The following is a 22101-nucleotide window of genomic DNA, read 5'->3' as shown; positions in this document are numbered from 1 at the left end:
TGGGTATGGTGGCGAGTGCCTGTAGTCCCAGCTACTCAGGAGGCTGAGGTGGGAGGATGGCTTGAGTCCAGGAGATTGAGGCTGCAGTTAGCCATGATTACACCACTGCACTCCAGCCTGGGAAACAGAGTGAGGCCCTGTTTAAAAAAAATATATATATATAAAATATATATATTTTATATATATAATATATAATATATATGTAGTATGTATATGGAAAGGTTAAAAAAAGACAAGGATGAAACTTGTGCTTTTAAAGCGGAATTTAAAATAAACTATTTTCCCCCAGTTTATGTAGACAGATAAAGAAATAAACAGACATAAATATGTTTATGTGTGTGTATAAATGTGTGCCCACAGAGTGGACCCTGGTATAGAATGACCCTAATTGCATTGAATGTGCCTACCACGGAGATCCTGGTTTCTAAATACTATTCCTCCTTAAAAAGAAACCAAGTATTCTTGAAGAAATGGCAAATTCAGCGCCACGACAGGGAGAAACAAGATGAGCCTGAAATATCTTGTTGAGCCAGAAAGAAAGGAAGTGATTAAAGAATGACGGGGTTTGTCAAGATGACAAGAGGTCAGCAAGGGGCATCCACTGATCAAATCTGGGACAATTTGAGCATCAAAATAAATGACAGGAAAAGGCCAGTCATGGTGGCTCATGACTGTAGTCCCAGCTACTTGGGATGCTGAGAAGGGAGGATCGCTTGAGCCTGGGAGGTCGAGGCTGCTGTGAGCTATGATTGCGCCACTACACTCCAGCCTGGGTGACAGAGTGAGACCCTGTCTCAAAAAAAGAAAAAAAAAAAAAAAAAAAGGCATGGTTTGGTCTTGCTTTTTCTGGTTTTTTTTTTTTTTTTTTTGAGCTGGAGTCTGTTTGTCGCCCAGGCTGGAGTGCAGTGGCGCAATCTCGGCTTATTGCAACCTCCGCCTCCTGGGTTCAAGCGATTCTCCTGCCTCGGCCTCTTGAGTAGCTGGGATTACAGGCGCCTGCCACCATGCCCAACTAATTTTTTGTAGCTTTTTTTTTTTTTTTTGAGACAGAATCTCACTCTATTGCCCAGCTTTGAGTGCAGTGGCGGCACCATCTCGGCTCACTGCAACCTCCGCCTCTCGGGTTCAAGCGATTCTCCTGCCTCAGGCACTCAGGCACCTGAGTAGCTGGGGTTACAGTTGCGTGCCACCATGCTTGGCTACTTTTAAAAATTTGTAGTAGAGATGGGGTTTTACCGTGTTGGCCAGGCTGGTCTCGAACTCCTGGCCTCAAGTGATCCGCCCGTCTCAGTCTCCCAAAGTGCTGGGATTACAGGCGTGAGCCACCGTGCCTGGCCAATTTTTTCGTATTTTTAGTAGAGACAGGGTTTCACTATGTTGGCCAGGCTGGTCTCGAACTCCTGACCTCGTCATCTGCCCGCCTTGGCCTCCCAAAGTGTTGGGATTACAGGCGTGAACCACCGCACCCAGCCAAAAAAAGCATCTTAATGAAGTGACGGACATCTTAATGAAGTGATGGCTCCAACGGACATTTGGCTACAGTGAGAACATAGCATCAGTTTTGTGGTATTTCTGTCCAAAATGTGTCAGTCATGGTGGTCTCATTGTCAGGAAGAAGTGGACAAACCGAAATGGAAGGACAGTCTACAAAATCACTTCCCTGTAATCTCCTAAAATATCAAGGTCATGAAACTCAAAGGCTGCAAATTGTTCTAGATTGAGGAAGAATAAAGACGTGACAACTAGGTACAGGGTTTCACAACTTACCAGTTTTTTTTTTTTTTTTTTTTTCTGAGACGGAGTCTCGCTCTGTCACTCAGTCTCGCTGTGTCACCCAGACTGGAGTGCAGTACAATCTTGGCTTACTGCAACCTCCACCTCCCGGGTTCAAGCGATTCTCCTGCCTCAGCCTACCGAATAGCTGGGATTACAGACGCGCACCATCACGCCCAGCTAATTTTTGTATTTTTAGTAGAGACAAGGTTTCACCATGTTGGCCAGGCTGGTCTTGAACTCCTGACCTCGTGATCTGCCCACTGTGGCCTCTCAAAGTGCTGGGATTACAGGTTTGAGCCACAGCGCCTGGCCAGTTTGTGGTGTGGTTTTTTTTTTTTTTTTTTTTTTCCCACCTTAAAGGTTAAAATTTTTTGGACATTGGAGAGCAGTTTTAAATTTGTTTTCATTGTTGTTGTTTTGAGACAAGAGTCTTGCTCTGTCGCCCAGGCTGGAGTGCAGTGGCTGGATCTCAGCTCACTGCAAGCTCCGTCTCCCGGGTTTACACCATTCTCCTGCCTCAGCCTCCTGAGTAGCCGGGACTACAGGCACCCGCCACCTCGCCCGGCTAGTGTTTTTGTATTTTTTTAGTAGAGACGGGGTTTCACTGCATTAGCCAGGATGGTCTTGATCTCCTGACCTCGTGATCTGCCCGTCTCAGCCTCCCAAAGTGCTGGGATTACAGGCTTGAGCCACCGCGCCCAGCCTGGTGCACCTCTCTTTAGGCAACTTGCTAGTCCCCTGCTCCTGGGAGGTCACCAAATTGGTGGTGAACTTAGTGCAAGTACAGTTACCTGCACTACAGGCATACTGCACTACAACCCGGAACTCCTGGGCTCCAGTGATCCTCCTGCTTCAGCCTCCCGAGTAGCTGGGACTACAGCCACCGCACCCAATGACATTTGCTGTTTGGAGCTGGGTTGAGGAACTAATCCCTAATATGTAACTTTGCTGAAAAGTCCTTTGCTGAAATGGAGATTTCTTTTTACACATTTATTAATATGTTGTTGGTATACTCTGGGTACTTGTGGAGGTGGTGGTCACCTCAAGGTTGGTGGGGGGTACTGAGACCCCTGGGCACAGCAGACCTACCCATGCTCTTGGATCAGAATGCTGGGAATATTAGAGGTAGTATTCAAGCATGTTAGGAGGGCCGGGTGTGTTGGGAGGCTGACACTGGAAGTCAGGAGTTCAAGACCAGCCTGGGCACCATAGAGAGACCCCATGTCTACAAAACATTTTAAAAACAATTGCTGGGCATGGTGGTGAATGCCTATAGTACCAGCTACTCGGAAGACTGAGGAGGGAGGATCCGTTGAGCCCAGGAGTTTGAGGCTGCAGTGAGCTATGACTGTGCCACTGCACTCCAGCCTGGGTGACACACTGAGTCTAAGAACAAAAAATGTGGACTGGGCATGTGGGTCACGCTTGTAATCCCAGCACTTTGGGAGTTTGAGGCAGGCAGATCACATGAGGTCAGGAGTTTGAGACCAGCCTGGCCAACATGGCAAAACCCCATCTCTCCTAAAAAAAAAATCAAAATTATCTGGGTGTGGTGGCAGGCACCTGTAGTCCCAGCTACTTGGGAGACTGAGGCAGAAGAATCATTTGAACTGGGAGGTGGAGGTTACAACCAGCTCAGATTTCACCACCGCACTCCAGCCTGGGTGACAGAGTGAAAGTCCATCTCAACAACAACAAGAAAAAATGTGGCTGGGCGCGGTGGCTCACTGCCTGGGTGACAGAGCAAGACTCTTGTCTCAAAAGGTCAATCAATCAATCAATCAATCAAATCTGAGGAGGAATTTGCCAGGAATACAATTTTTTCCTTCTGTTTTTCTGCAGGGGTAAGGTTATATTCATATGTGTGGATGAAGCCATTCAAGGTACAAAGCTAACCCTTCAGGATGGGGGCTGAGGTACCTTATGTCTCTCAGCTTTGGAGACATGATGCCTTCTTCCCTCCTCTCCTTCCCACTCTCTCTGTATGAGACAAGGTCTTGCTCTGTTGCCTAGGCTGGAGTGCAGTGGTGTGATCCTATGGCTCACTGTGGCCTTGAACTGGGCTCAATAGATCCTCCTGCCTCGGCCTCCCTGAGTGCTGGGATGCCAGGCATGAGCTGCCGTGCCTGGCTCTGCCCCTCCTTTCACAAGGATAGAGCACCCTCTTGTGGTGAAGGGAGGAAGAGGGCTGAGTGTGCTCTGGGCCTGGCGGAAGGTTTCTAGGGTGCAGCAGGGCCTCCTCCTCAGCCTGATGGGGGTGGGGCCTGCCAGGGAGTGCCTTGCTGGGAAGGGAGGGCAAAGGGCCATGTCTTTCGCTTGCCCCACCCGACTGCCAAGAGTCCCAGTCACCAGGCCACCCTGAGTCCCGGCCCTTGAGGGTGTTCTGAACACAGCTGCCTCGTCCTTCCCTGATGACTGGGTGAGAATTCTTTGCTCCTTGGGGGTCCAAATACCCTGCCCACACTGCTTGCACTGAGGCAGGCAGTGGCCACAGCAGCCACCTCCTTTTCCTTTCCATAGGTCCACAAGACTGGGGCAGAAGCAGGGGCAGGTACACAGCACCTCAGCCCCCTCCCCACCTGACAGCAGCATCAAAGCCGAGGCCAAGGCGGGAGGGCCCAGAGTGGGACACCTCTTCCAGACAAGCCTTGGTCGCCGCCTCCTCCTCTGTCACCCTGCGACACAGCCCAGAGTACCAGGCGGCTGGAGCACTGGGGGACACCAGGACAGAACCTTCCCTGGACCAAGTCCTCCAGGAGCGGGATGAAGCCATTGCCAAGTAAGGGGAAGCTGCTTTTGGGGGCCAGGAGGGGATTTGGGGCTCCCCTGCAGGGCCTTGTCCTGCTAATGGAGGAGCGGGGGGCTAGTCAGGCATTCTGGAAAGAAAGCCACACAAGCAGCCGCCCTGTCACTGAGGCCGGGGCTGTGGCCACACTCGTCCACCCCCAGGACCCCATAACCAGACCCACAGGATCCCAGCCTCAGCTACTCTTTTTGCCACCCACAGGAAGCAGGCAGTGGAGGCAGAGCTGCAGAGGTGCGAAGCCAGGCTACGCACCATGGAGGCCCAGCTGCTGGAGGTCCTGGAGGAGAAACTGAGGCTGAGGCGGGAGCTGGAGGCCTGGGAGGTAGGCGGAATGCCGTCAGGGCCTGGGAGGTGTGGGGAAGAGGGCACAGGCTCAGCCTTGAACCTGCTCTCCTGTCCACAGGAGGACGTGCAGCAGCTGGTATGGCAGCAGGTCCAGCATCAGCTGCAGAGAGAGGCTGAGGGTACTCAGGGACACCACATGGACCCTGGAGCTGCCAGGACCCCCCGGTCCAGATTCTTCCTGGGTCGGGGACGTTGGTGGTGACACAGACCTCAGCCCAGGACTTGCAGAGTAATGTCTTTATTCATTAAAGCCTGAGGTCTGACCACTCCTGTAAAACCTCGTGCCCACTCAGTGCCCGTCTGAGTCCTTCTGTGCCCAAATGTGGAGCAGGCTGCAGGGACTGGAAGCCTGGGTTTTGTGCCTCCTGTTTGTTTTGTTTTGTCTTTTTTGAGACAGAGTCTTGCTCTGTTGCCCAGGCTGGAGTGCAGTGGTGTGATCTCGGCTCACTGCAACCTCCGCCTCCTGGGTTCAAGTGATTCTCCTGCCTCAGCCTCCTGAGTAGCTGGGATTACAGGAGTGCACCACCACGTCAGGCTAATTTTTGTACTTTTAGTAGAGATGGGGTTTCACCATGTTGGCCAGGCTACTCTCGAACTCCTGGTGTCAAGTGATCCTCCCACCTCAGCCTCCCAAAGTGCTGGAATTACAGGCATGAGCCACTGCGCCCAGCCCCCTTCTTGCCAGCAACTCTTAGACCAAGAAGCCTCGGATGGCATCTATGAAGTCCTGTGGGCGTTCAGCGTGGATCCAGTGGCCAGCGTTCGGCACCGTCTGTATCTGGGCCCGAGGGAAGAGCCGTATAATCTCAGGGTGGTGGCTGGGACTGTGCATTGCAGTGATGGCCATCGAAAATGGGTGAAAGTGGGATAAGGAGGAGTGAAAGAGACAAGTGTAAGCAGAGTGGGGAGAAACGGAGAGAGCTGCATAAGTCCACATGCCCAGTGGTATTTCTGGCCTCTCAGCCACCCACCTTCCACACCCAAGGCCTTCCCTGGTAGGGTCCCCAGGCTAGGGCCTGGGCGAGTAAAGCATGCCCCTCCCACTACCCAAGCTGGCTTACTGCACAAATTGGGAGTTTCCACCGAGGAGAAAGAGTGTTGGTCCGAGGTAGGACTCCTGCCTCTGTGGGAAAGTCAAGAGCTTGTCTAGGTGCTGGGCCAGGGCATCCAAGTTCAACCTCCACGCGAGACGCCCGTCTACCTCTACCAGGTTGGTGAGCAGGTACTGCCGTACGGCCAGGTTCTGTGGAAGTGCAGCAGTTGGGGGGGTTCCTTGTGCGGACTGGGGGTACCACTCTTCCCTTGACAGGTCCCGGTCTACAATAGCATCCGGGGGGCTTGGGTGTATCACCTGGATGACAGAACTGAGCTGTTCATCTGCCAGTTTCCGGGCACGGGAGCGGGGCAGCCCATCTGGGATGTTGACGGTCCTCATGGCTGCCACATAGGCAGGAAAGTGGGAGGAACCTGTGCCTTCCACTGGGCTGATATCTACAGCAATCAGACGTTCCACCAGCTCTGGCTGTGGGAGAGAACAGAATTGGGACCAGTCTTAGGCAGACACAGTGAGTCTCAGGCACGGCTCCTGGAGCCTGAATGTGGTCATCCAAGGATCATTTGAGTCGCAGGTTGCCTGCGGGGCACTCAGGGTATATACTGAATGGGAGGAGGCCCCAGACAGGGGTGGCTCACCCTCTGTAGTGCCAGCAGCATGGCTGTCCTCCCTCCCATGCTGTGGCCAACGACGACACAGGGCACCAGGCCCAGCTGGGGCAGGAGGTCCTGCAGGTCCTGGCTCATGATCTCGTAGCTCATGTCTGGGCTGTGGGGGCTGTTACCGTGGTTACGAGCATCCACCGTCAGCACCTGGGGAGTGGGGTGAGACAGAGCTGCGCTGGTATCCCCATTCTAGGGTAGACAGCCAAAGGCCTTGTAGGGACAGCAGGTCAAGGGTGTGGAGAGCCTGGGGATACACCCTGCAGAGGGGAAGGGCCCAGATGGTGGGAGGGCCCAGTTTCCAGACCTAGAAGGCCCAGATGAAGAACCTGGGGCCACTCTGCCAGAGAAGAGCAGGCCCCAGGGTTGTGACCACGTCTCTGAAGGGCTGGCCAGGCTGGGGGGTAATCCCGGAGAATGCCAGGAACGAGACTCCAGGAATTTCCAACAGTAGGAGCACAGAAGAACGGGCTGCCATAAGAGGTGGTGAGCTCCAGGTCATCCCTAGGAAACAAGCAGGCCCCTTCATGGAAAGGGTGCAGGCGCCTAGTCATTGGCCAGCGCCGATGGAGATCTACAACATGAATTAATGAAGATGGCAACGTGAGGGAACAAACGGGGTTGCCGTTCAGGGTCCATACTCAGCGTGACGAGCGGGACCCCGAGAAGCGGGACGCCCCAGCCCCGCCTCCTCCCAGGCCCCGCCCACTCGGAAGCGCACCCTACGTCCTGTCTGCTGGGCGAAGGCCTTGGCGATGGAGTTGAAGTTAGTTTTGCAGCCGAAGAGCCCGTGCAGAAAAATGACGGCCGGGAGGGCTGCCTCCCCGTCCAGAAGGCTGTAGGAAAGCGGAAGCGGCCTGGCAGGGGAAGGATCCGCGTTAGGGTCTGAACCGGTGGAGGCGGGGAAAGGGGTAGGGGAAAGGGCTTTGGGGGAGAGGCCTGGGAGGCGACGGGGAGGATATGGGGCCGTCGGGGCCCGGCAGGAAAAGGAGGACAGGGCGCCTCCCGCCCGGTGCCCCTGACTGACCTCGGCTCGGCCTCTCCTCGGCCGCCGCTGCTGCTGGGTGCGACAGGCACCCTCGCGAAGCTAGAACTGTGCGGGCCAAGCCCCTCAAGGGGGAGCCTCCAGGCTCGGGTACAGCGGAGCATGCTTGCAAGCACGTTGTCCGGCTCGCACCTCGCAAGGTACGGCCTACCCACGCTCCTTCTTCCGCTCTCGCTCGGAGCCCCGCCCAGTTCCGTCTTGAGCCCCGCCCAGTTCCGACTTGAGCCACGCCCTCTCCCCGCCCCCATCGCGGATTCTCCGCCCTCGGTCACGTTTCCTTACGTAATCCCCGAGAACGGTCCGGCCCCGCCTCCATCCCGGCCCCTTACGCCATTACGTAATCCCCGCAGGCCTTGCGCCCGTCGCCCTGAGCGCCGCACCTGGCCACGCCCTAGGCAGGGCCACCCAAGGCGTTTGCCCCGCCCCTCGCGAAGCCCCGCCCAGCATAGAATCCGCGCGGGGAGTCGGGACCCTACCGCCCTAAGGTCTGGGAATTCGGTCTGCGCCGCTCTGCGCGTGCTCGGTTCTGTGCTGCAGCTTGGGCCTCGGTTCCCGCCCCGCACCTGTCGTCGCTCACTGACCTGGGTGGCTGCCATCGTTTCTGTGCCGCCGGCGGGGGCGAGCGGCGCCAGTGTGGCTCTGGGCGGCGGAGCGCCAGTGTGGTGGCGCCGTGCTCCACTGCTGGGGGCCCGGGCAGGCTGGGCGGAGCACAGGCACTCATCCATTCTGGAGTCGTCGATCTAGAAGGAGCTCGGGGGCACTCTAGAGCTCTCCCCCAAGCCCCTCTGTCCCCTTTACATTTGGGGGAGCCTCTCCCACTCTGATCCCGCCTGCTTTTCCGCCCGTACTCTCCGTTCTCATACTCCCCTATCGGGCACCCTGCCTTTCAAGGTCTTCTCCATACCCCACCTCCTCCTGCTGGGGTGCTGTCTGTCTTCCAGATAGCCAGTTGCCCGAGTCCTATACTTTTTTTTTGGTGGGGGGTCTTACCCTCGCCCAGGCCGGAGTGCAGTGACACGACCGTAGCTCACTGCAGCCTCGACCTCCTGGGCTCAAACGATCCTCCCGCCTTTTCCTCCCGAGAATCTGGGACTACAGGCGCAGACTAATTTTAATTTTTTTTTTCTTTCTTTCAGAATCATGGTTAAAAATTTTTTTTTAGGCCGGGCGTGGTGGCTCACGCCTGTAATCCCAGCACTTTGGGAGACTGAGGCGGGTGGATCACCTGAGGCCAGGAGTTCAAGACCACCCTGGCCAACATGGCGAAACCCCGTCTCTACTAAAAATACATAAATTAGCTGGGCATGGTGGCAGGTGCCTGTAATCTCAGCCACTCGGGAGGCTGAGGCAGGAGAATCGCTTGAACTCAGGAGGCGGAGGTTGCAGTGGGCTGAAATTGCGCCACTGCACGCCAGCCTCGGGAATGGAGACAGACTCCGTTTCAAAAAAAAAAAAAAATTGCCAGGCCTGGTGGCACGGCCCTGTAAATTCCAGCTACTTGGGAGGCTAAGGCAGGAGAATCCTGTGAACTTGGGAGATGGAGGTTGCAGTGAGCCAAGATCTTGCCACTGCATTCCAGCTTCTGTAACAGAGCGAGACTCCATCTCAAAAAAAAAATTTTTTTTTTAAATAGAACCAGGGTCTTGGCTATGTTGCCCAGGCTGGTCTCGAACTCCTGAGCTCAAAGTGCTGAGATTACAGGCATGAGCCACCACACCTGGCCCAACAAAATTTTTTTTAGAGAAGGGTCTTGCTACCTTGCTCAAGCTGGTCTCCAGCTCCTGGCCTCAAGCAACCCTCCCATCTCAGGTATATGGCTTTTATTTTATTTTTTCTGAGACAGGGTTTCACTGCGTCACCCCAGGCTGGAGTACAGTGGCACAATCATGGCTCACTGCAACCTCTTCCTCCTGGGCCCAAGCAATCTTCCTGCCTCAGCCTCCCGAATATCTTGGGACCACAGATGTGTACCATCATGTCTGGCTAATTTTTTTCTGTTTTGTAGAGATAGGGTCTTGCTATGTTCTAGGCATAGCAAGGGGACAGTTTCAGGCTGGTGTGGAACTCCTTGACTCAAGTGATCCTCCCGCCTCAGCCCCCTGAGCAGATGGAACTACAGGTGTGCGCCACCATGCCTGGCCTCGGCTATAAGCTTTTTTGTTTTTGTTTTTTTGTTTGTTTGTTTGTTTGTTTTTTTGAGATGGAGTCTCGCTCTGTCGCCCAGGCTGGAGTGTAGTGGCCAGATCTCGGCTCACTACAAGCTCCGCCTCCCGGGTTCAGGCCATTCTCCTGCCTCAGCCTCCTGAGTAGCTGGGACTACAGGCGCCCGCCACCACGCCCAGCTAATTTTTTTGTATTTTTAGTAGAGACGGGGTTTCATCGTGTTAGCCAGGATGGTCTCGATCTCCTGACCTCGTGATCCGCCCGTCTCGGCCTCCCAGCTGGGATTATAGGCTTGAGCCACTGCACCTGGCCAGCTATAGGCCTTTTAAGGCCTTGTATAACTGCTGCCTCCTCAAGCCTTCCCAGATTTTCTGAGTTAAAACTAATCTCTTTGATCGAACGTTCTCGAAGCATTTCTCAGAGGCTACTGTGTAGTATTATAGAGGCGGCCCTCCCTGTGTGCGTCCACAGCAGGAGCCATGTCTTGTTCATCTGGTGCAAAGTAGTGATAGTCATCGAGAGCTTCAGGGCGCTGGGAAATCCTTATGTGAAAGTTCTGCAGGTGGCTGGGTTAGTGGCTCTCCTGGAGATGACACCTGGGCCAGCTAGTCTTATACTGGCCCCTCCCCCACCTCCTTAGGGCGGTCCAGGACCCACAGGATGAGTCCTCTTTTTTAAATAATTAATTAATTAATTATTATTATTATTTGAGACGGAGTTTCGCTCTTGTTGCCCAGGCTGGAGTGCGGTGGTGTGATCTCGGCTCACTGCAACCTCCACCTCCTGGGTTCAAGTGATTCTCCTGCCTCAGCCTCCCAAGTAGCTAGGATTACAGGCATGCGCCACTATGCCCGGCTAATTTTGTATTTTTAGTAGAGATTGAGTTTCTCCACGTTGGTCAGGCTGGTCTCAAACTCCCGACCTCAGGTGATCCACCCACCTCAGCCTCCCAAAGTGCTGGGATTACAGGCATGAGCCACTGCGCCCGGCCATTACTTTTTTTTTTGAGACAGGGTCTGGCTCTGTCGCCCAGGCTGGAACCCGGCTCACTGCAACCTCCGCCTTCCGGGTTCAAGCAATTCTCATGCCTCAGCCTCCTGAGTAGCTGGGACTACAGGCGTGTACCACCACACCCGGCTGATTTTTACTGGTTTTCGTAGAGATGGGGTTTCACCATGTTGGCCGAGCTGAGGATGTGTCCTAACTCTGTAAAGCTCCATCTCCTGCCTAATGGGACTCTTAGGTGTTTGGTTCTAATCTGAGGAGGGCTGAGGTCACCGGGGACTCTAAGCACACCAGGTGGTGCGATCATTTGTTTCTCGCATAGTAATTAGGGGAGTGATGAGGACATCTGAGCCCTGGATGGGGGCTGGTCCCAGGCCTGGGAGGGGTCCTTGGAGGGTGTTTGTCTAGAGTTGGTGGATGAAGGGCATGAGGGTTGAAGATTCAGAACAATAGTATTTCAAAGGTGCTTTTTGTTTGTTTGTTTGTTTTGAGACAGAGTCTCTCTCTGTTGCCCAGGCTGGAGTGTAGTGGGACAATCTCAGCACACTGCAACCTCCACCGGGTTCAAGCGATTCTCTTTCTCAGCCTCCCAAGTAGCTGGGATTGCATGTGTGCACCACCACGCCCAGCTAATTTTTGTATTTTTAGCAGAGACTGGGTTTCACTGTGTTGGGCAGGCTGGTCTTGAACTCCTGACCTCAGGTGATCCTCCCGCCCCGACCTCCCAAAGTGCTCGGATTACAGGAGTGAGCCACTGTGCCTGGCCTCAGAGGTGCTTTCAAACTGCTCCCTGCCACACACCCCACAATCCACAAGGTCATCTCAGCCTGGCGCAAGAGCCCCATATCTAGGGGCTGAAGCAGCCTTGAGATATTTACTCAGAGTCCGGGGCCCCAGCCCTGATCAGGTGGCTGGTGAAGGCAAGCAGAAAAACCAGTTGGTTTGATGTTTCTACTTGAACGTTCCAGAGAAAGAGGTGGGCTTAGGGGAGGCGTCGTTGCTACCTGGCCAGGAAGCTTGCTGTCGGTTGGCGAAGGCCTCCTTCTAGGGGAGGCCAGAGGGGAGGACTTCCGGAGCCCCTGACCTGCGGAGGTGAAGGTGGGAGGTGAAATGGACTATCGCTCTTTGGAGGTCGAGTCTACACCGCCCCATCCATGTTCCCAGCCTTCCTGTGAAGTGGGAGGGTGCCGTCCTTATTTTGCTGATGAGGAAAGAGAGGCTTGGATGGCGAAGTAACCCAGCTCCAAGTCACTCAGCCAGGGCACGGCCCGGATTCTTTCCTTCACTGACTCCTAACTCAGTGCTCCGTGTATTTCGTCACCACCCTTCAGGCTGTGGGGACCAAGGGCCGAAGGGGTGCGGCCTGAGGTGGCCGGGACACTGCACCTAGGTGGCGGTGGCATTGAATGGGTTAAGGAGGGGAGGTGGCGGGTGTCCCTTAACTGCACCTGGCCCAGTATCGGTCACGTGGCCAGGGTTTCACCTGCCCCGCTGAGCAGGGACAATCGGGCTGCTTGTTTTGTGGCCGGTCGCCATGGTGACAGCAGCGTGCCAGAGGAGGTCATGGGGCAAATTCCTGCTGGCCGGGCCAGGTGGGGCAGGAGTGTCAGCTGTGCTGGCACCAGTTGGGGTTTCCCGGAAGACCCCTGGAGCTTTCCTGTGGGGCTGTCCCCAGTGGGCTCCTATGTGACTCCCCTCAAAACCTCCTCCCATCTCAACCCCCACATCAGCCCAGCTTCTCTCCTCCCAGATTTTGAACCTGAGTCGATGTGTTAAGCAGCCGGGATTTTCATATACATTATCTTGTTTAATCTGCACAGCAACCTTTCCCACGTGGGAATGGTAATCCCTGAGGGTCTGTTGCCGGGTGCGCCTCCCCTACGACTCACCCAACACTTTGAGAACACCGGCTCCTTCCTGCCTTGCTTCAACAAGCCCAGATCCATCAGAGCCTCTCACTGCGCACCAAGCACCTTCGTAGACACAGCCGTGAACAAAACAACAAATCAATCAATCTCACAACAAAGGATTGTGTCTGAGTATTTATTTTCTTCGGAGCAGGTTAGGTTGGCCCCAGCCATCCAGAGAAGGTGGGGACGGCACAGGATCAGGCCAGGGCTCTGGTGTCCAGAACATCTCCACGAGCTCTCTCTGCCACCTCCCTGCCTCACCCGCACCTGCTCCCCACCAAGCCTTCCCACAGATTGTCCACAGAGTCCCACCAGCCCCACAGATTCTCATACTTCCAGTCACTCCACCTTCTGCTCCCTAACCTCCAACAGGCCCTGCTGACAGTAACAGTTGGCAGTTTCTGTTTTTTTTTTGAGATGGAGTCTCGCTCTGTCGCCCAGGCTGGAGTGCAATGGCGCGATCCTGGCTCACTGCAACCTCCACCTCCCGGGTTCAAGCGATTCTCCTGCCTTAGCCTTCAGAGTAGCTAGGATTACCAGCACACACCACCACGCCCGGCTAATTTTTGTATTTTTAGTAGAGATAGGGTTTCACCATGTTGGGCAGACTGGTGTCAAACTCCTGACCTCAGATGACCTGTCCACCTCGTCCTTCCAAAGTGTTGGGATTACAGGCATGAGCCATCGTGCCCTGCTGGTTGTCAACTATTTTTTTCTGCCTCCTGACTCTGCGGAAGACCCAGTGTCTCCCAGGAACAGTCTCATCACACATACAAATTCTTTCTTTTTTTCTTTTTTATTGAGACGGGGTCTGGCTATTGTTGCCCAGGCTGGTCTCAAATTCCTGGGCTAAATGATCCTCCCGCCTCAGCCTCCCTAAGTGCTGGGATTACAGGCGTGATTTTTTTTTTTTTTTTTTTGAGACGAATTCTCGCTCTGTTGCCCAGGCTGGAGTGCAGTGGCGTGATCTTGGCTCACTGCAAGCTCCGCCTCCTGGGTTCACGCCATTCTCCTGCCTCAGCCTCCCGAGTAGCTGGGACTACAGACGCTCGCCACCACTCTTGGCTAACTTTTTGTATTTTGTTTAGTAGGGACGGGGTTTCACTGTGTTAGCTGGGATGGTCTTGATCTCCTGACCTTGTGATCCATGCACCTCGGCCTCCCAAAGTGCTGGGATTACAGGCGTGAGGCACCACACCTGGCCTACAGGCGTGATTCTTAAAGTGCGGGGTGAGGACACCTTCCCATTTGGAATATAATGGAGGATGGTAAGAAAGTCTGTGTATTTTGACACCCAGCAACCTCTACCCCACTTGCCTGCAGGACACAGCTTAGTGTCCTCTGTCTGCATTTTGGTGTATTTATTTATTTATTTATTTATTTATTTATTTATTTATTATTTTATGAGACAGAGTCTCGCTCTGTCCCCCAGGCTGGAATGCAGTGGCGTGATCTCGGCTCACTGCAAGCTCCGCCTCCTGGGTTCACACCATTCTTCTGCCTCAGCCTCCCTAGTAGCTGGGACTACAGGCGCCCGCCACTATGCCTGTCTAATTTTTTTTTATTTTTTAGTAGAGACGGGGTTTCACTGTGTTAGCCAGGATGGTTTCTATCTCCTGACGTTGTGATCCACCCACCTCGGCCTCCCGAAGTGCTGGGATTACAGGCGTGAGCCACTGTGCGCGGCCTTTCTTTATTTATCTTGAGAGAAGTCTCGCTCTGTCGCCCAAGCTGGAGTGCAATGGCACAATCTCGGCTCACTGCAACTTCTGCCTCCTGGGTTCAAGCGATTCTCCTGCCTCAGCCTCCCAAGTAGCTAGGACTACAGGCATGCACCACCATGCCTGGCTAATTTTTGTATTTTTCGTAGAGATGGGGTTTCACTATGTTGGCCAGCCTGGTCTCGAATTCCTGACCTCGTCATCTGCCTGCCTTGGCCTTCCAAAGTGCTGGGATTACAGGAGTAAGCCACTGTGCCTGGCCCTGGTGTCTTTATTTTTTTGAGACGGAGTCTTGCTCTGTTGCCCAGGCTGGAATGCAGTGGCACAATCTCAGCTCACTGCAATCTCTGCCTCTCAGGTTCAAGTGATTTTTCTGCCTCAGCCTTCTGAGTAGCTGGGATTACAGGTGCGCACCAACACACCCAGCTAATTTGTGTATTTTTAGTAGAGACAGTGGGGTTTCACCATGTTGGCCAGGTTGGTCTCGAACTCCTGACCTCAGATGATTCACCTGCTTCAGCCTCCCAAAGTGTTGGGATTACAGGTGTGAGCCACTACGCCAGCCTAATTTTTATTTTTAATGTAATTTTTACAGTCTCTCTCTGTCACCCAGGCTGGAGTGCAGTGGCACAATCGGAGTTCACTGTAGCCTCTAACTTCTGAGCTCAAGGGAGCCTCCCACCTCAGCCTCCCGAGTTGCTAGGATTATTAGTGTGTGCCACCATGCCCTGCTTTTTTTTTTTTTTTTTTTTCTGTAGAGGCGTATGCCACTACATTTGGCTATTTTTAAATCTTTTTTCTAGAGACAGTCTTGCTTTGTTACCCAGGCTGGTCTCAAACTCCTGGGCCCACGCAGTCCTTCAGCCACGGTTTCCCAAAGTACTGGGATTACAGACATGCACCACCATGCCTGGCTAATTTTTTATTGTTAGTAGAGATAGGGTTTCTCTATGTTGGTCAGGCCGGTCTTGAACTACTGACCTCAGGTGATCTGCCCGCCTCAGCCTCCCAAAATGCTGGGATTATAGGCATGAGCCACTGTGCCTGGCCACCACTTTTTTTTTTTCTTTTTAGAGATGGGATCTTGCTGTTTTGCCCAGGCTGGAATAGTGGCACGATTGTAGCTCACTGCAGCCTCCAATTCCTGGGCTCAAGCAATCCTCTCACCTCAGCCTCCTGAGTAGCTGGGACTACAGACATGCACTACCACATTTGGCTAGGAGTAGTTCTTGAGGCCTCCTCTCTCCTTCCATCTTCTTTTTCACCAATTTAATCTTTTTTTTTTTCCTTATACTTTAAGTTTTAGAGTATATGTGCACAACGTGCAGGTTTGTTACATATGTATACATGCCCCATGTTGGTGTGCTGCACCCATTAACTCGTCATTTACATTAGGTATATCTCCTAATGCTATTCCTCCCCCTTCCCCCCACCCCACAGTCCCCTTCCTGTATCCAAGTGTTCTCATTGTTCAGTTCCCACCTATGAGTGAGAACATGTGGTGTTTGGTTTTCTGTCCTTGTGATAGTTTGCTCAGAATGATGGTTTCCAGCTTCATCCATGTCCCCACAAAGGACATGAAGTCATCCTTTTTTATGGCTGCATAGTATTCCATGGTGTATATGTGCCACATTTTCTTAAGCCAGTCTATAATTGATGGACATTTCTGCATCTAATCCTTTATCTGGTTCTGTTGATTTTTTTTTTTTTTTTTTTGAGACATAGTCTTGCTCGGTTGCCAGGCTGGAGTGCAGTGGTGTGATCTCAGCTCACTGCAACCTCTGCCTCCCAGGTTCAAGTGATTCTCCTGCCTCAGCCTCCTGAGTAGCTGGGACCACAGGCATGTGCCACCACACCCAGCTAATTTTTTGTATTTTTAGTAGAGATGGGGTTTCACTATGTTGACCAGGATGGTCTCCATCTCTTGACCTCGTGATCCACCCGTGTTGGCCTCCCAAAGTGCTGGGATTACAGGCGTGAGCCACTGCACCCCACTGGTTCTGTTTATTTTGATCCCCTAAATAGCTGTGATTGCTTTTTAAAATTTATTTATTTATTTATTTATTTATTTATTTATTTAGAGACAGAGTCTCACTCTGTTGTCCAGGCTGGAGTGCAGTGGCAAAACGGCGGCTCACGGCAACCTCTACCTCCCGGGTTCAAGTGATTCTCTCATGCCTCAGCCTCCCAAGTAACTGGGATTGCAGGCGTGTGCCACCACACCCGGCTAATTTTAGTATTTTTAGTAGAGCTGGGGTTTCACCATGTTGGCCAGGCTGGTCTCAAACTCCTGACCTCAGGTAATCTGCTTGCCTCTGCTTCCCAAAGTGCTGGGATTACAGGCGTGAGCCACCACACCCGGCCTAATTTTTAATTTAATTTAAATTTTATTATTACTTTTTGAGACAGGGTCTCACTCTGTTGCCCATTTTTATTGTATTATTATTTTTTGAGACAGAATCTCACTCTGTTGTCGAGGCTGGAGTGCAGTGGTGCAGTATTAGCCACTGCAACCTCAACTTCCTGGGCGCAGGTGATCCTTCCACCACAGTCTCCCCGATAGCTGGGACCTTGCTACCTTGTGCCACCTTGCCCAACTAATTTTTGTATTTTTGGTAGAGATGGGGTTTCGCCATATATCCTAGGCTGGTCTCAAACTCCTGGGCTCAAGTGATCCTCCGGCCTCAGCCTCCCAAAGTGCTAGGATTACAGTCCTGAGCCACCTGGCCCGGCCAAGCTCTGATTTCCATCCAGCACCCTCCATCTCTAGGGCCCCCTCTCTCGTCTGCCTTGCTGCCTCCTCCTGGACTTGTCCATTTTGGCTCCTCCAGACAGTTCCCTCCCTGGTCATCAGCATGATCTTTTAACAACATAAAATATGCTTCTATGTTCATCTATTTTTCTTCTTTTGTACATTTTCCTATTTTTCTGTGTTCTGGGCTCATTGCCCCAGGGGATGCGTAAGACTGGACCTAAGAGTGGAAAAGCTGGTTTATGTGTTTCAAAAGCTGAAGCCCTTCAGGGAAGGGAATGCCTTAGCAGAGACAGTATCTTGGCCAAGAATGGAAGGAAGGTCTGCCACCTGCTTCTTGGCAGGGTCCCCAGAGAAGAATGGCTCATGAGCCTGCCAGGCAGGCAGGACCATCAGCAGCTTGCAAAATATTTGCGTGTTGCCCAGGTTCAGAGCAGACAGTGCAGCCTGCAGGACTGAAGGGGCCGTTGACACAGGATGATGGATGTCTTGTCATTGTTGCTTGAGGGCTGGATGCTATACAACTCCCTGCAGCCTCTCTCCTCTCTAAGCAAATCTGGCCCTGTTGAGTATCCGGGAATTGTGGCCCAGTCTCAGGAGGACTGAGGTTAAATTTGTTTCCAGGCCGGGTGTGATGGTCATGTCTGTAATCCCAGCTTTGGGAGGCTGAGAAATCCCACTTTGGGAGGCTGAGGCAGGTGGATCACTTGAGGTCAGGAGTTTGAGACCAGCCTGCCCAACATGGGGAAACCCTGTCTCTACTAAAAATACAAAAATTAGCCAGCATGGTGGCTCACACCTAGAATCCCAGCTACTTGGGAGGCTAAGGCAGGAGAATTGCTTGAACCTGAGCGGTGGAGGTTGCAGCGAGCCGAGATTGAGTCACTGCACTTCAGCCTTGGTGATGGAGCGAGACTCCATCTCAAAAAAAAAAAAAAAAAAAAAAAAAAATTGTTTCCAGCTGCCTCTGCAGAATAGACATTGAGGATGGACTCTAATTACAGAAAATAATGTCATTACACATTTAAGTTTGTTATTGACATTCAGTAACTGCTAGAATGCCATACATATTGGTCCACAACCAACTGACTTACCTTTTTTTTTTTTTTTTTTTTGAGACAGGGTCTGGCTGTGTTGCCCAGGCTGGAGTGCAGTGGCAGAATCTCGGCTCACTGCAGCCTCTGCCTCCCGGACCCAAGAGATCCTCCCACCTTAGCCTCCCAAATAGCTGGACCCACAGGCGCATCCACCACACCTGGCTAGTTTTTTTTGTTTGCTTGTTTGAGACCCCAGAACACAGAGCCCAGAAAAACAGGAAAATGTACAAAAGAACAAATAGATGAACATAGAAGCATATTTTATGTTGTTAAAAGATCATGCTGATGACCAGGAAGGGAAATGTCTGGAGGGGGCCAAAATGGACAAGTCCAAGAGGAGGCAGCAATACAGGAGTCTCGCTCTGTCACCCAGGCTGGAATGCAGTGGTGCGATCTCGACTCACTGCAGTCTCCGCCTCCTGAGCTCAAGCAATTCTCCTGCCTCAGCCTCCCAAATAGCTGGGATTACAGGCGTGGGCCACCACGCCCAGCCTAATTTTTGTATTTGTGGTAGAGATGGGGTTTCACCACATTACCCAGGTTGATCTCAAACTTCTGAGCTCAAGTGATCCTCCCACCTCAACCTCCCAAAGTGTTTACAGGCGTGAGCCACTGAACTCAGCCTCTTTTTTTTTTTTCTTTTTTAAGAGACAGAGTTTTACACTGTCATATCCAGGCTGGAGTGTGAAGTGCAGGGAAACAATCATAGCTCATTATAGCCTTCAACTTCCTGGCTCGAGTGATTCTCCTGCCTTAGCCTCCTGAGTAGCTGGGACTACGGGTGTGTACCACCACACTGGCTAATTTTACATATTTATTTATTTTAGTTTTAGAGATGGGGGTCTCACTATGTTGCCCAGTCTGGCCTTCAACTCCTGGGCTCGAGCGATCTTCCCTCCTCAGCCTCCGGACTAGATGGGACTACAGGTGTGCACCACTGTGATTTACATTTTTATTTATTTTTATTTTTGAGATGGAGTTTTGCTCTTGTCACCTAGGCTGGAGTGCCATGGTGCAATTTCAGCTCACTCAACCTCCACCTCCTGGGTTCAAGTGATTCACATGTCTCAGTCTCCCGGGACTACAAGTGTGAGCCACCACGCCTGGCTAATTTTTTGTATTTTTTGTAGAGACTGGATTTCACCATGTTGGCCAGGCTGATCTCAAACTCCTGACCTCAAGTGATCCACCCACCTCCGTCTCCCAAAGTGCTGGGATAATAGGTGTGAGCCACCATGCCCAGCCGATTTACTTTTTTTTTTTTTTTTTTTTTTTTTTTTTAGACGGAGCCTTGCTCTGTCTCCCAGGCTGGAGTACAGTGGCGCCATCTCAGCTCACTGCCACCTCCGCCTCTTGGTTCAAGCAGTTCTCTGCCTCAGTCTCCCAAGTAGCTGGGATTACAGGTGCCTGGCTAATTTTCGTATTTTTAGTAGAGACGGGGTTTCACCATCTTGGCCAGGCTGGTCTTGAACTCCTGATCTCATGTGATCTGCATGCCTTGGCCTCCCAAAGTGCTGGGATTACTGGCGTGAGTCACCGTGTCCGGCCCAATTTACATTTTTAAAGGACTGTCTGGCTGTGTAGAAGAAGGTGTGAACTGGTGAAACCCCATCTCTATAAAAATACAAAAAATTAGCCGGGCGTGGTGGCGGGCGCCTGTAGTCCCAGCTACTTGGGAGGCTGAGGCAGGAGAATGGCATGAACCTGGGAGGCGGAGCTTGCAGTGAGCTGAGATCACGCCACTATACTCCAGCCTGGGTGATGAGCAAGGCTCCGTCTCAAAAAAAAAAAAGAAAAAGAAAAAGAAAAAGAAAGTGTGAGGCAGATTAGAGGGGAAGTGGAGGAGAAGCGGCAAAATCAATTAGGAAGCTATTGCAGACATTCAACTGAGACATGATGGTCACATGACTGGAAGGTGGCTGTGGAAATAGGGAAGGAAAGATAGATTTGGGATGTATTTTGGCATTAGAATCAACAGGATTTGATGAGGAATGGGATGGGTAGGGAGGAAGATGGTGGTGAGGGAGAGGAAGAAACCAAGGACAACTCCCAGGTTTCCGGATTGAACATGTGGGTGGTGAGTAGTTGTGCTATTTACTGAGATGGGGAAGGTGGGTTTTTGTTTGTTTTTTTCCACTCTATAGGGTGCAAGTAAGGAGACTCTAGAGTGTCCACTTGGGACATTCTAGCAGTTACCGAATGTCAGTAACAAACTTAGATGCACAATGAAATTATTATTGTTATTATTTATTTATTTATTTTTTGAGACAGAGTCTCGCTCTGTCGCCCAGGCTGGAGTGCAGTGGCCAGATCTCGGCTCACTGCAAGTTCCGCCTCCCAGGTTCACGCCATTCTCCTGCCTCAGCCTCCCGAGTAGCTGGGACTATAAGCGCCCGCCACCATGCCCAGCTAATTTTTTGTATTTTTAGTAGAGGCGGGCTTTCACCATGTTAGCCAGGATGGTCTCGATCTGCTGACCTTGTGATCCACCTGCCTCGGCCTCCCAAAGTGCTGGGATTGCAGGCATGAGCCACCGCGCCCGGCCGCAATGAAATTATTTTCTGTAATTTATCTTAGCTTTCACCCTAGTGCTGTAGGGGGCCAGCCCCTCCACACCTGTGGGTATTTCTTGTCAGGTGGGACGAAAGACTAAGAAAAGAAATAAGACACAGAGACAAAGTATAGAGAAAGAACAGTGGGCCCAGGAGACCAGCGCTCAGCCTACGGAGGACCCGCACCGGCACTGGTCTCTGAGTTCCGTCAGTATTTATTGATTACTATTTTCAGTGTCTCGGCAAGGAGAATGCGGCAGGAGAACAGGGTGAGCGTGGGGAGAAGGTCAGCAGGAAAACATGTGAGCAAAGGAATCTGTGTCACAAATAAGTTCAAGGGAAGGTCCTGTGCCTGGATGTGTACTTAGGCCAGATTTATGCTTCTCTCCACCCAAACATCTCAGTGGAGTAAAGAATAACAGAGCAGCATTGCCACCAGCATATCTTGCCTTCAGCCACAGGGTAGTTTTCTCCTATCTCAGAAGAGAATGAATGTACGATCAGGTTTTACACTGAGACATTCCGTTTCCAGGGACATGCAGGAGATGGAGGCCTTCCTCTTATCTCAACCACAAGAGGCCTTCCTCTTTTACTAATCCTCAGCACGGATCCTTTGTGGGTGTCAGGCTGGGGGCTGGTCAGGTCTTTCCCTTCCCACAAGGCCGTATCTCAGGCTCTCTCAGTGGGGGAAAACCTTGGACAATACCCAGGCTTTCTTAGGCAGAAGTCCCTGCGGCTTTCCACAGTTCATTGTGCCCCTGGTTAATCGAGAATGGAGAATGGTGATGACTTTTACCAGCATACTGCCTGTAAACATACTATTAACAAGGCACACATCCTGCACAGCCCTAGATCCCTTAAACCTTGATTCCACACAGCACATGTTTCTGTGAGCACAGGGTTGGGGCTAAAGTTACAGATTAACAGCATCTCAAGGCAAAACAATTTTCTTAGTACAGATCAAAATGGAGTTTCTTATGTCTTCCTTTTCTACATAGCCACAGTAACAGTCTGATCTCTCTTTCTTTTCCCTACACAGTGCTCTCTATGTTTGAGATACCCCTGAGATATTAGAACAGTTGCCACTTATGGAATGCTTAACAAATGCCAAGCACTGTTCTTGTTACCAAAACACCAGGAGTTCAGGCTAGGTCCTGCTGCTTGCAGGACAGAAAGTCAATCACTGAGACAATTATTGCCTTGGAAGAAGGCT

The 22101-nt window shown here is 52.0% G+C and overlaps 1 protein-coding gene across 2 annotated transcripts in view; it reads right to left on the bottom strand.

Annotated features, from left to right (window-relative positions):
• Positions 1–5154: 5154 nt before the first annotated feature.
• ABHD11 (abhydrolase domain containing 11) overlaps positions 5155–22101 on the bottom strand; it is a 997569-nt gene continuing 980622 nt past the window's right edge. Inside the window, exons 2-7 of one of the 2 annotated variants that reach the window (XM_050783775.1) lie at positions 7671–7861; positions 7365–7500; positions 6620–6793; positions 6279–6449; positions 5989–6170; positions 5155–5751 (exon numbers count right to left, since the gene is read on the bottom strand). In XM_050783775.1, the coding sequence (XP_050639732.1) occupies positions 5619–5751; positions 5989–6170; positions 6279–6449; positions 6620–6793; positions 7365–7500; positions 7671–7792 (918 nt within the window). In that variant the 5' untranslated portion in view covers positions 7793–7861 and the 3' untranslated portion in view covers positions 5155–5618. Of the gene's footprint in view, positions 5752–5988; positions 6171–6278; positions 6450–6619; positions 6794–7364; positions 7501–7670; positions 7862–8164; positions 8243–22101 lie in introns of those variants that run through there. The other variant, XM_050783776.1, reaches the window with a different exon arrangement.

Source organism: Macaca thibetana, chromosome 3 (genome assembly GCF_024542745.1).
Source record: "Macaca thibetana thibetana isolate TM-01 chromosome 3, ASM2454274v1, whole genome shotgun sequence".
In the NCBI taxonomy this organism is placed as follows: domain Eukaryota; kingdom Metazoa; phylum Chordata; class Mammalia; order Primates; family Cercopithecidae; genus Macaca; species Macaca thibetana.
The sequence above is the reverse complement of the archived record's forward strand: the minus strand, read 5'-3'. Positions and strand labels throughout refer to the sequence as shown.